The sequence below is a fragment of the Hemitrygon akajei genome, chromosome 22 (genome assembly GCF_048418815.1).
Source record: "Hemitrygon akajei chromosome 22, sHemAka1.3, whole genome shotgun sequence".
NCBI classification, from domain to species: Eukaryota; Metazoa; Chordata; class Chondrichthyes; order Myliobatiformes; family Dasyatidae; genus Hemitrygon; species Hemitrygon akajei.
Genome location: NC_133145.1, coordinates 55,220,165 through 55,232,503, shown reverse-complemented (window position 1 = coordinate 55,232,503; position 12,339 = coordinate 55,220,165). Strand labels below are relative to the sequence as shown.

Sequence of the window (12,339 nt, the reverse complement as noted above, 5' to 3'; positions counted from 1 at the left end):
GGTACACTGCACTGGCTGCTTATTCCATTTCCCTCTCCTGACAGTCAGCCATGTACCTGCTTCCTGTAACGCTGGGGTGACTACATCCCTATAGTTCCTATCTATGACCACCTCATTCTCCTGTATGATTTGATAGGTCATCAAGTTGCAGCTCCTGTCGTGATGTGTCACATTCAGTCATATTAAACACTGTATGACCACTGAAATTATACTGTGCCTTTACTGAACACCAGTGCTTTTAGATCAGCAGGTTCTCAGTGTGAAGAATGGTTTGCATCTTTAAACTTAATCGTTAGACTATCATGGCTACTACACAATATGAAGCTGTGAGTATGTAAACATGATACATAAAAATCATCAAGAATGATACATAAAATATAACTGATACCTTTGCAAGTTGACCAGCGTAGTCTACAACCTTGTCCTCCAATTTATCATGTATTTCTTTAACTCCCAAAATGATGTGTTCCACAAAAAGTGACAGTGAAAATATTCTACGCCATCCAGATCTGAAATGCAAGCATGAGCACTTAAAAGTGCACAACTGTAATATTAACCCTCCTTAGGCATTACACTGAAGAGACCTCGTGATTTCCAGGTATTCTCTCAAAATTTTCAAGCTTTTCATTTCTAAGATATTTTCACTTGTTTAACGCAATAAACCTCAAAAAGAACTTTCCACCACAAATTCTTCATATCATACAGAGCAGCTTGTAAGGAGTGGGAGAAAAGAGTGAAAAACCTTAATGAGAATTTGAAAAATGTAACAATGAAATATTGCACCATAAATATCTTCAAATAAATGTAAGATGATATTCCACTTTATTGATTATTTTTTCAATCTGCCCTTTACCTCAAAGACTTTAAGAAATAGAAAATTTAACTTAAAATATGCTGATAAATCACAGGCATTGTTTACCAAAGCCTTTTGGCACAGAAATCCAAACAATTGCTCTTATACATGCCAAGCAGTTTTGAGATATTCAGGGATAATTAAGATTCACAGTCACTGCTTCCTCCAAGCTGTGCAGGTGTGTTGCCATATGGGACTGAAATGCTTCTGCGCAGATAGCCTTTTCTTGCCGAGCAGCTTTTATTTTCTTTTGTATAATGTTAATTTAAAATACTGTGCAACTTTCAGGCTGTGTAAAAATTTCCTGCTCAGAGCAATGGTTGGTCTATTAAAAAAAAACTATAAGGAATAATGTTCACTCTTCTGGTAACTACATCATCTCATAGAATTGGGATATGTTTGCTTCATCAGGCACCAAAGTAAAACAATGAATTTCCTGCCTTCACTGATGCTCAACTTGTTTCCATCATCCTTAATTACTTCTTCCCACTATGGACCTCTGAATATACTGCATCTTAGACTTTTCTTAACAGTCTCCATTTACAGCTTACTATAATCTAGTCTTGTCTTTAATATGCTCCTATTGGCTGAATTTCCTTTATGATGAATTCTGAGTATTTTGCCTGGCCCTTGATCAAGTTCACTCTAATCCTTGTCCTTCATTACAGAGTATTTCTCAGGTGTTTTTCTTCCATCCCTTCTTCATAGATTTGTTAAGTTACTGGCATGGAAAACATAAGAACATAAGAAATAGGAGCAGGAGTAGGCCATCTGGCCCATCGAGCCTGCCCCGCCATTCAATAAGAATATGGCTGATCTGTCCCTAAACTCAGCTCCATCTACCTGCATTTTCCCCATAACCCTTAATTCCCTTACTATGTAAAAAAAAATCTAACTGTTCCTTAAATATATTTAGTGAAGAAGCCCCAACTGCTTCCCTGGGCAGAGAATTCCACAGATTCACCACTCTCTGGGAAAAACAGTTTCTCCTCATCTCCATCCTAAATCTTCTCCCCTGAATCTTGAGGCTATGTCCTCTAATTCTAGTCTCACCTACCAATGGAAACAACTTTCCTACTTCTATCTTATCTATACCTTTCAAAATTTTGTATGTTTCTATAAGATCCCCTCTCATTCTTCTGTACTCCATAGAGTATAATCCCAGGCGACTCAATCTCTTCTCATAGGTTAACCTCTTCATCCCTGGAATCAACCTGGTGAACCTCCTCTGCACTGCCTCCAAACCCAGTATTTCCTTCCTCAAGTATGGAGACCAGAACTACACACAGTACTCCAGGTGTGGCCTCACCAGTACCCTGTATAGTTGCAGCATGACCTCCCTGCTCCTGAATTCAATCCCTCTAGCAATGAAAGCCAACATTCCATTTACTTTCTTAATAACCTGCTGTACCTGCAAGCCAACCTTTTGCGATTCATGAACAAGCACTCCTAAGTCCCTCTGCACAACAGCATGCTGCAATCTTTCACCATATAAATAATAATCTGCTCTTCTATTATTCTTTCCAAAGAGCATGATCTCGCATTTACCAACTTTGTATTCCATTTGCCAGACCTTGGCCCACTCACTTAACCTATCTATATCCCTCTGCAGACTCTCCACATCCTCTGTACAATTTGCTTTTCCACTCAGTTTAGTGTCATCAGCAAATTTTGCTACACTACACTCAGTCCTCTCTTCCAAATCATCAATGTAAATAGTAAACAGCTGCGGACTCAGCACCAACTCCGTGGCACCTCACTCACCACAGACTGCCAACAGGAGAAACACCCATTTATACTAACTCTCTGCCTTCTATCGGTTAACCAAACCACTATCCATGCCAATACACTTCCTCCGACTCCATTTATATCTTAATTTACAAATTTCTTGTGCGGCACCTTATTGAATGCCTTCTGTAAATTCAAGTATACAACATCCACCTGCTCCCCCCTATCCACTGCACTCAATATGTCCTCAAAAAACTCCAGTAAGTTTGTCAAACAGGACCTGCCCTTTCTGAATCTATGCTGTATCTGTCTAATGAAACCACTCCCTTCTAAATGCTTCGCTATTTCATCCTTAATGGCAACACCAAGCGTTTTCCTGACTACAGATGTTAAGCTAACTGGCCTACAATTGCCTGTCTTTTGCCTACATCCTTTTTTTTAAAATGGCGAACAAAGTAGTTCACAGAGAGGTGCACAGAAGTTATTCAATAAAAGTATTTCAAATAAATGCTTCAGAGTATTTGAAAGATGGAACAAAGAAAGAGTAAGGAAAGAACCAATGAAAACACTTATAATTGCAAATTATACATTTTTTAAAAAGTGCAGCAAAGGAAATGAGATGAAAAGGTTAATCTAGTTTGGGGAGAAAATTATAAAATTGAGAACAGGAACCAGAGTATCAGTTACCTCATGAAGTGTAGAGAAGTATGATCTGGTCGATAAAGTACAAGCTGATCAGAGGAAATTGCTCATTATGGCACTAAAACAAAGTTTACTGCTCACTAATATTTATGACACTGATCACATCAAATCATATTTAATCCAAAACCCTGGTGTGCATCGATTGCAAATCTTTAATTTACTTTGTAATTTTTTTTTGTTTAAAAAAAGCTACGCATTTTCAGAAATACAAAAATACATAAAATTCTTACCGTACATCATTTGCAAAAGCATATTTGCTTCCTTCACACTGTGCTAAGACTTCTGTACAGACTAGCTCAATGGGCATTTGCAGAGTGCTCACCATCTGAAGCCACTTCTGACTCGATGACTTAGTGCGTTCGTGTTCCAGCATTTCAACACAGGCAGCTGCTGCATAAATATCTATGACCTGCATTAAAATTACAAAGATTAATAGTCTAACCATTTTCAAATAGGTGAAAATATATTAAACGGTCTCTAACAAATGCTGTGTAAACCATTAAGCATGCAACATCTACCTAACAAAATACATGCTGGGACCACTGGAAGTTTTATTAAATTAGCCATGCACCAATTAAAATGTGGATGAAGCACAGAAAACAAACAGAAATAGGTACTGTAGCTATGTGTTGCTATTCAGTTCTTCAAGCCTGTTCCAATGACTTGTCTTCTGTAGTAGAGAATTCCACAGTCCTTGGACACTCCAGTCATCAGAAATAACCTCACTGTTTCAAGATTGTTCAATCCTTTTCATTTAATTTTACATGTTTCTATGACACCCACTCCCATTGTTCTAAACTCCAGTGAACAAAGCCATAATCAATCCAACTGTACCTCAACTTCAGTCCTGCTATCCTAGGGTTCAATCTAGTAAAACTTGTCCATGGCAAGACCAAACCAGCATGCAGAATTCCAACTAGATCTCAACAAGGACCAGTAGCTAGGCATCCAGATGGCTTTGCTCTTCTCGCTACTAAGGCTACTGTAGTGTTAGCTTACTAAACTATTTGCTGCACTCAAGCTGTTGCTTTCTGATTGGTGTAAAAGGACACCTGGATCTTGTTGTATAACCATTCTTCCCCAATACATCTTCATCCAGCAAAATTATTATTTTTTTGATTTTAGATCAAAAGCAAATAATTTCATATTTATCCCTGTTAAACTGCACCTGCCAGTCATGTGCCCTCTTACCCAACTTGGCTATAACATCCTGGAGCCACTCTATATCCTTCTTACAGCTCACATTTTCCTCCATCTGTTTGCCCATCACCCCCCAACACTCTTTCAGTTGACCACAAACTTGGAGATGTTATATTTAGTTCTCTTACACAAATCACTGAATTATAATATGAATTTATGAGGCCCAAGCATTAATCGGCGCAGTCCCCCACTAGTCAATGATTGCCACTAAGAAAAAGACCCCTGTCAACCAGCTATAAACATAATACTATATACAATCTCATGTGCCTTCATTGATGATGGCTGGTTCTTCACTTGTGAAGATCAGGAGGGAAGAAGAATCCTCATGAGTGACGGCATGACCGTTGGTGACTGTAGAGGCCAATTCTGGATCTGCAGACTCTGGAGGAGTAGCGACAAGGGAACAGCTGGGACGCGGGTGCTTGAGTAGCAGGATCCTTCCTTCGTCTCTTCCCTTCAGCAGTCTCTCTCCTGGATTCCTCAAAATTCTTGGCTGCTCCATGGATCAGCATTCTCCAGTAGTCTCTGTCACGAGCCAGCTGCTTGCGTAGGGCACCATAATCTCTCTTGCCCTGAGAGAGTTCTCTGTAGAGTACTGCTTTTGGTAACCTGGAGTTGTCCATGCAAGACATGTGGCCTGACCAGCTGAGCAGCAAAGTGGCTTCAATGCTTGCAAATTGAGCCTCCTCCAGGACATCGTTGTTGGAGAAATGATACTGCCAGCTGATACCCATGATGGAGCAGAGGCAGCACTAATGGAAGCGTTTGAGCAAACGGATTTGCTTGTGGTACAAAACCCAAGCTTCAGAGCCATATATCATTGTGACAATGGCAGCCCTGTACTGCTGGATTTTTGTGGATAGCCATAGCTGGAGGTTCTTCCACATGTTTCTGGGGGCACCCAAAAGCACTGCTGGCTCTGGCAAGTTGATTGTCAACGTCCCTTACTACAGTAGCCTCATTGGAGATGACGCTGCTCAGGGAGGTGAACTGCTCAACTATGATGAGAGGGTGGTCGTCAATGGTGATCTGAGGTGGGTTGTAAACATCACATGGGGGCTGATGGAGGATCTTGGCTTTTTCAGACTGACTGTTAACCCAAGATGTGGCTGTTGAGGTAGTTAGGTACTCCTCAAGCAGAAAAAAGGACTGGTTTGCTGAAAATGATGTTGAAGTCTGTAATCTGCTCCAGAAGAAACACTAGTCCCATCAAGTCGTGCTGTCCAAGGCAGAATACAGAGCTGCATGCAGTACTCTCCAAGCCAAACTGAGACAGAAGTAAAACAATTGGTGAACTGCCCTAGCAGAATGAACACAGCATTATGCAGACACTGGCTATACTCAAGCCTTCAACGAATCGCTGCACATAGTGTATGATCCGACCAGTCAGATTTAAGCTCCTCTACACTCATCTGACAGCTTCAGCCTGCTGAAGCCATCATGAGGTACTGGACAGAGCACTACAAGAGTCTTTCCGGGGATAACCGTCAAGTATACGTAGTATCCATTAAAACGGCCCCCCAGCATGAAACGGCCCCCCAGCATTAAGCTTGAAGGCCCGCCAACTCTGGATGAGGTCAAAGATGCTATTTCCAAGTTGAAATGCCATGAAGCCCCAGGCACTGATGGGATCCCAGCAGAAGCGTACAAAATGGGCAGAGGCAATCTCTTGAGCAAACTCACAAACCTGTTCGTACTCTGTTGGGAGAAAGGATCAGTCTTAAATAACCTACACGACGCTGTAATTGTCTCCCTGTACAAGAACAAAGGGGAGAAATCAGACTGCTCAAACTACAGAAGCGTTACACTGCTGTCAACCGCCAGAGAGATCCTTGTCAGAATTCTCTAGGACAAAATCAGCCCCACCATTGCCAAAAGCAACCTCACAGAGAGTCAGTGTGGATGCAGAGCAAACAGAGGAACCATTCCCCATTCCCATTTCCCTCTCTCACCTTATTTTCTTACCTGCTTATCACCTCCCTCTGGTGTTCCTCACCCTTTTCTTTCTTCCATGATCTTTTATTCTTTCCTATCAAATTCCTTCTTCTCCAGTCCTTTATCTCTTTTACCAATCAACTTTCCAACTCTTTACTTTCACCCCTCCCTCCAACTTTCTTACTCTGACTCCTCATCTTTTTCCATCCAACGTGGTCTCCTTTCTACACCAGATATAGAAGAAGTGTCATGAACAGAATATAGAACTGTACCAATCACAAACAAGGGAAAATCTGCAGATACTGGAAATCCGAGCAACACACACAAAATGCTGGAGGAACTCAGCAGGCCAGGCAGCATCTAAGGAACAGATGTAACCCTTCAGCAGGACTGGAAAAAAAAGTGAGGAGTCAGAGTAAGATGGAGGGAGGGAAGGGGAGGAAGAACCACATGGTGATAGGTGAAACCGGGAGGGGGAGAAGACAGAAGGCCTTGAAAGAAAAGGGGGAGGAGCACCAGAGGGAGGTGATAGGCAGATAATGAGATAAGGTGAGAGAGGGAAAATGGGATGGGGAATAGTGAAGGTGGGGGACAGGGGGACATTGCAGGATGATTGAGAAAGCAATGTTCATGCCATCTGGTTGGAGGCTACCCAGATGCAATTTCAGGTGTTGCTCCTCCAACCTGAGTGTGGCCTCATCACAACAGTAGAGGAAGCCATGGACTGACATGTCAGAATGGGAAGTGAAATTAAAATACAAACCCCATTTCCAGAAAAGTTGGGATATTTTCCAAAATGCAAAACAAAAATCTGTGATATGTTAATTCACGTGAACCTTTATTTAATTGACGAAAGTGCAAAGAAAAGATTTTCAATAGTTTTACTGACCAACTTAATTGTATTTTGTAAATATACACAAATGTAGAATTTGATGGCTGCAACACACTCAACAAAAGTTGGGACAGAGTTAAAATAAGATTGAAAAGTGCACAGAATATTCAAGTAACACCGGTTTGGAAGACGCCACATTAAGCAGGCTAATTGGTAGCAGGTGAGGTATCATGACTGGGTATAAAAGTAGCGTCCATCAAAGGCTCAGTCTTTGCAAGCAAGGATGGGTCGTGGCTCACCCCTTTGTGCCAAAATTCGTGAGAGAATTGTTAGTCAGTTCCAAAGGAACATTTCTCAACGCAAGTTTGCAGAGAATTTAGGACTTTCAACATCTACAGTACATAATATTGTGAAAAGATTCAGAGAATTCAGAGACATCTCAGTGCTTAAAGGGCAAGGTCGGAAACCACTGTTGAATGCATGTGATCTTCAAGCCCTCAGGCAGCACTGCCTAAGAAACCGTCATGCTACTGTGACAATTATAGTCACCTGGGCTCGGGAGTACTTCGGAAAACTATTGTCACTTAACACAGTCCGTCGCTGCATCTAGAAATGCAACTTGAAACTGTATTACGCAAGGAGGAAGCCATACATCAACTCGTTGCAGAAACGCCGGCGAGTCCTCTGGGCCCGAGCTCATCTCAGATGGACCGAAAGACTGTGGAACCATGTGCTGTGGTCAGATGAGTCCACATTTCAGCTAGTTTTCGGCGTTGAGTTCTCCGTGCTAAAGATGAAAATGACCATCCTAATTGTTATCAGCGAAAGGTGCAAAAGCCAGCATCTGTGATGGTATGGGGGTGCATCAGTGCCCACGGCATGGGTGAGTTGCATATATGTGAAGGTACCATTGACTCTGAGGCGTATATTAGGATTTTAGAGAGACATATGTTGCCATCAAGGTGACGTCTCTTCCCGGGACATCCATGCTTATTTCAGCAGGACAATGCCAGACCACATTCTGCACGGGCTACAACAGCGTGGCTTTGTAGACACAGAGTGCATGTGCTTGACTGGCCTGCTGCCAGTCCAGATCTATCACCTGTTGAAAATGTATGGCGCATCATGAAGAGGAGAATCAGACAACGGAGATCACGGACTGTTGAGCAGCTGAAGTCTTATATCAAGCAAGAACGGACAAAATTTCCAATTGCAAATCTACTACAATTAGTATCCTCAGTTCCAAAACGATTAAAAAGTGTTATTAAAAGGAAAAGTGATGTAACACAATGGTAAACATGCCTCTGTCCCAACTTTTGTTGAGTGTGTTGCAGCCATCAAATTCTAAATTTGTGTATATTTACAAAATACAATTAAGTTAGTCAGTAAAACTATTGAAAATCTTTTCTTTGCACTTTTGTCAGTTAAATAAAGGTTCACGTGAATTAGCATATCACAGATTTTTGTTTTTATTGCATTTTGGAAAATATCCCAACTTTTCTGGAAATGGGGTTTGTAGGTGCCCATTAGAAATCCTGCTTTTCTGGTGGATGGAGTGTAGGTGTTCGGCAAAGTTGTCTCCCAACCTATGTTGGGTCTCGCCGATATACAGGACAGCAGACCAAGAGCACCGTACACAATAGATGACCCCAACAGAATTACAGGTGAAGTGTCGCCTCTCCTGGAAAGACCCCTGTTTGGGGCCCTGAATTGTACTCAGGGAGGAGGTGTAAAGGCAGGTGTAGCACATATTCCATTTCCAAGATTAAGAGGGAGATCAGTGGGGTGGGATCAATGGACAACGGAGTCACGTAGGGAGCAATCCTGGTGGAAAGCAGAAAGTGGGGGCAAGGGAAATATGTGCTTGGTGGTGGGATCCTGCTGGAGATGGCAGAAGTTACAGAGAATTATGTGTTGGATGTGGAGGCAGTTGGGGTGGTGGGTGAGGGCAAGAGCAATCCTATTCCTGGTGGGGTGGTGGGAGGATGGGGTGAGAGCAGATGTGAATGAAATGGAAGAGATGCAGTTGAGGGTAGCATTGATGGTGAAGGAAGGGAAGCTCTTTTCTTTGAAGGAGGAGGACATCTCCTTAATTCTGGAATGAAAAGCCTCATCCCGAGAGCTGATGCAGTTAAGATGGAGGAATTGAAAGAAGGGGGTGGCATTTTTTTTTAAACAAGTAACAGAGTGGGAAGACGTATAGTCCAGGTAGCTGTAACAGTCAGTGGGTTTATAATAGACATCAGTATAGAACCTGTCTCCAGAAATAGATACAGAGAGATCAAGAAAGGGGAGGGATGTGTTTGAAATGGACCAGGTAAATTTGAAGGCAGGGTGGAAGTTGAAGGCAAAGTTGATGAAGTCAACAAGCTCCACACGAGTGCAGGAAACAGCACCAATGCAGTCCTCGATGTAGCATAGGAAAAGTTGGGGAGTGATAGGCTTGTGTAGACTTGGAACATAGACTGCTCCATGTAACTGACAAAAAGGCAGACATAGCTGGTGCCCATGCAATTGCCACTGGCGAAACCTTTTTGTTTGAAGGAAGTAGGAGGAGCCAAAGGAGAAATTATTGGGAGTGAGGACAAGTTCTGCTGTTTGGGAACTGTTTGGGTCTGCTGTAAATGGAGAGCTTTGAGGTCTTCCTGGTGGGGGATATAGGTGTATAAGGACTGGACGTCCATAGTGAAAATAAAATGATTGGAGCCAGGGAACTTCAAATCATTGAAAAGATCAAGAGCACATTAAGTGGCATGGATATTGGTGGGAAAGGACGAAACCAGGTGGGATAAAACTGAGTCAAGGTGTGCAGATATAAGTTCATTGGAGTAGGAACAAGCAGAAACAATGGGTCTACCTGGACAGGAAGGCTTGTGGTTCTTGGGTAGGAGGTAAGATTCTCTTGAATCTTTTTTGCACCCTTTCCGGCTTAATGACATTCTTTCATAGCTCCTTGATCAGAACTGCACACAGTACTCTTGTAAGCTCTCACCAACAACTTGCACAATTGTATCACGATGTCCCAATTCCAGACTTTATTGTCATGCAATAAATAATTGCATAATAAATAATTGTCATGTAGGCACAGATGCAATGAAAAGCTTAATTGCAGCAACATCACAGGCACATAGCATCATATAAACAGCATTCACAAGAAAAGCCCTGACTGTTGAAGGCAACCATGCCAAATGGCTTCTTCACTCCAATTCTGATTCAACCTTTAGGAAATGTGAACCTAAGCCTTAGTTCTTTATTTTACAGCTCGCTTTAGGGTTTTACCATTCACTGTGTAGGTACAGCCCCAGCTTAACTTTGACAAATACAAGGAGATGTACTTGTTGAGTTAAATTCCATCTGCCGTACTTTGGCTCACTTTACCAGTTGCTCTAGATCCCACTGTAATCTTAGGTAACCCACTTTACTATTCACTATACCCACCAACTACATTGTCATGCAAATTGTTAATGGACCTAGCACAAATCTCTGCGGCCTTCCACTGGTTGCAGGCGTTCAATCTGAAAATCAACAATCCATTGCCTGTAGCCATGCTATCCTGGTCCAATCCCAAGTGTTCCATTATTCCTAGCACCACTTCCTTTAGTTATTCTGGAATGCAGATTTTCAGACCCAGCAGATTTGTAATTAGTTTCCTCAGTGCTGTTTCTTTACTATTACAGGTTGTAGCCTTGGTTCTTTAGCAAATATGGAAGGTTATTAGTGTTCTATTTTGTTATGAAAGATACCAAAAAGGCATTATTTTTATTTACAAGTCAACGTGCGTTAATGCATTACTTTTTTATGTTCAGTTATTAAAATACCCACTTGATCACATGGTGCTCAATGCAGAATAGCATTTTCTTCTGCCAGTCATAAATGTAATAGCTGATAACAGAACAGTATGAGATTAAGAAAATCATACGATTTAGGATATCCATCATAATAAATGGGTATTATTTAAATACAATATATTCTCTTAATATATAAAATAATCAGGTTGACAAATTATTTTGCAATTGAATCAAAATATTCAGGAATATTCTCACCATATCTTTCTCTTCAGCTTTAAGTATTTTATCTTTCATTTTCTGTAGCAAAGTCATAACCGAAGGGTACACTACAACAATTCTTGAAAAATTCTGCAGACGGTTTTTGAAGTGTTGATATGCAAAATGCACCCAAAGCAAAGATTCAGCATCTCCAACATTATATTGTATCTTCAGCTGATTTATACAGGAGAGCAGTGCTCCTTGAAGGAACTAAAAAAAAATGAAAACAAAATCTCAAATTAGCAAACACGAGGAAATCTGCAGATGCTGGAAATTCAAACAACAAAAAATGCAGGTAAAACACAAGACTTGGTCCTGACGAAGGGTTTCGGCCCGAAACATCGACAGTACTTCTCATTATAGATGCTGCCTGGCCTGCTGTGTTCTACCAGCACTTTGTGTTCTCAAATTAGCAAACACCAGCCGTGTTTCATAAAAGTTTCCACAAAATTTCTCAGGCTCACAACACAAATCAGTTCACTGCTAAAACATACATGCCTGAAAAATGAGTTTGATAATGAAGGAAAATATCCTGGAACAACTTCCTGCGAACAAAGTTACTGAAAGGAAATTTGATGTGGCCAGGATCAGGCATCCTTGACAGCCTCCTAAACAAAATTTGGATGCTTTTTGGGTATAAAAATGGCCAAACAATTCTTTTTCAGGCAGTCTCTTCAAAACTGAACATACAAGAACAGGACAGGACCAGGTGGTGTTTATTGACTGCTGTGGTCTAAGTGATAGCCACAAAAGATGAGGTAAGCAGCTGGATATTATTCATTTATCAATGAGCGGACTGCCTGTAGAGATTCAATAAACAAAGCTTGTTCAGTTAATACTAATGATGCTCAGAGTTTTGTATTTGATCAGACACAGTCCTGCAGGTCAGGTTTTAGATACACTGCATGGTGTCCATTTCAAAGTCCAAAATTTCAATATTTTAATCATAACTACTAAGTTTTATTTTCCTTGCACTTCAATCCTTAAATATATTTTTTAACATGAGAACAGATTTTCATTTCATTTCTTGCAGACAATACAAA

General features: G+C 41.2%; 1 protein-coding gene across 1 annotated transcript in view; it reads right to left on the bottom strand.

Annotated features, from left to right (window-relative positions):
- The window catches only part of LOC140714747 (E3 ubiquitin-protein ligase rnf213-alpha-like), a 194,113-nt gene that overhangs the window by 61,427 nt on the left and 120,347 nt on the right, over positions 1–12,339 (bottom strand). Inside the window, exons 38-40 of the mRNA XM_073026278.1 lie at positions 11,294–11,506; positions 3,514–3,692; positions 389–509 (exon numbers count right to left, since the gene is read on the bottom strand). Of these exons, the coding sequence (XP_072882379.1) occupies positions 389–509; positions 3,514–3,692; positions 11,294–11,506 (513 nt within the window). The remainder of the gene's footprint in view (positions 1–388; positions 510–3,513; positions 3,693–11,293; positions 11,507–12,339) is intronic.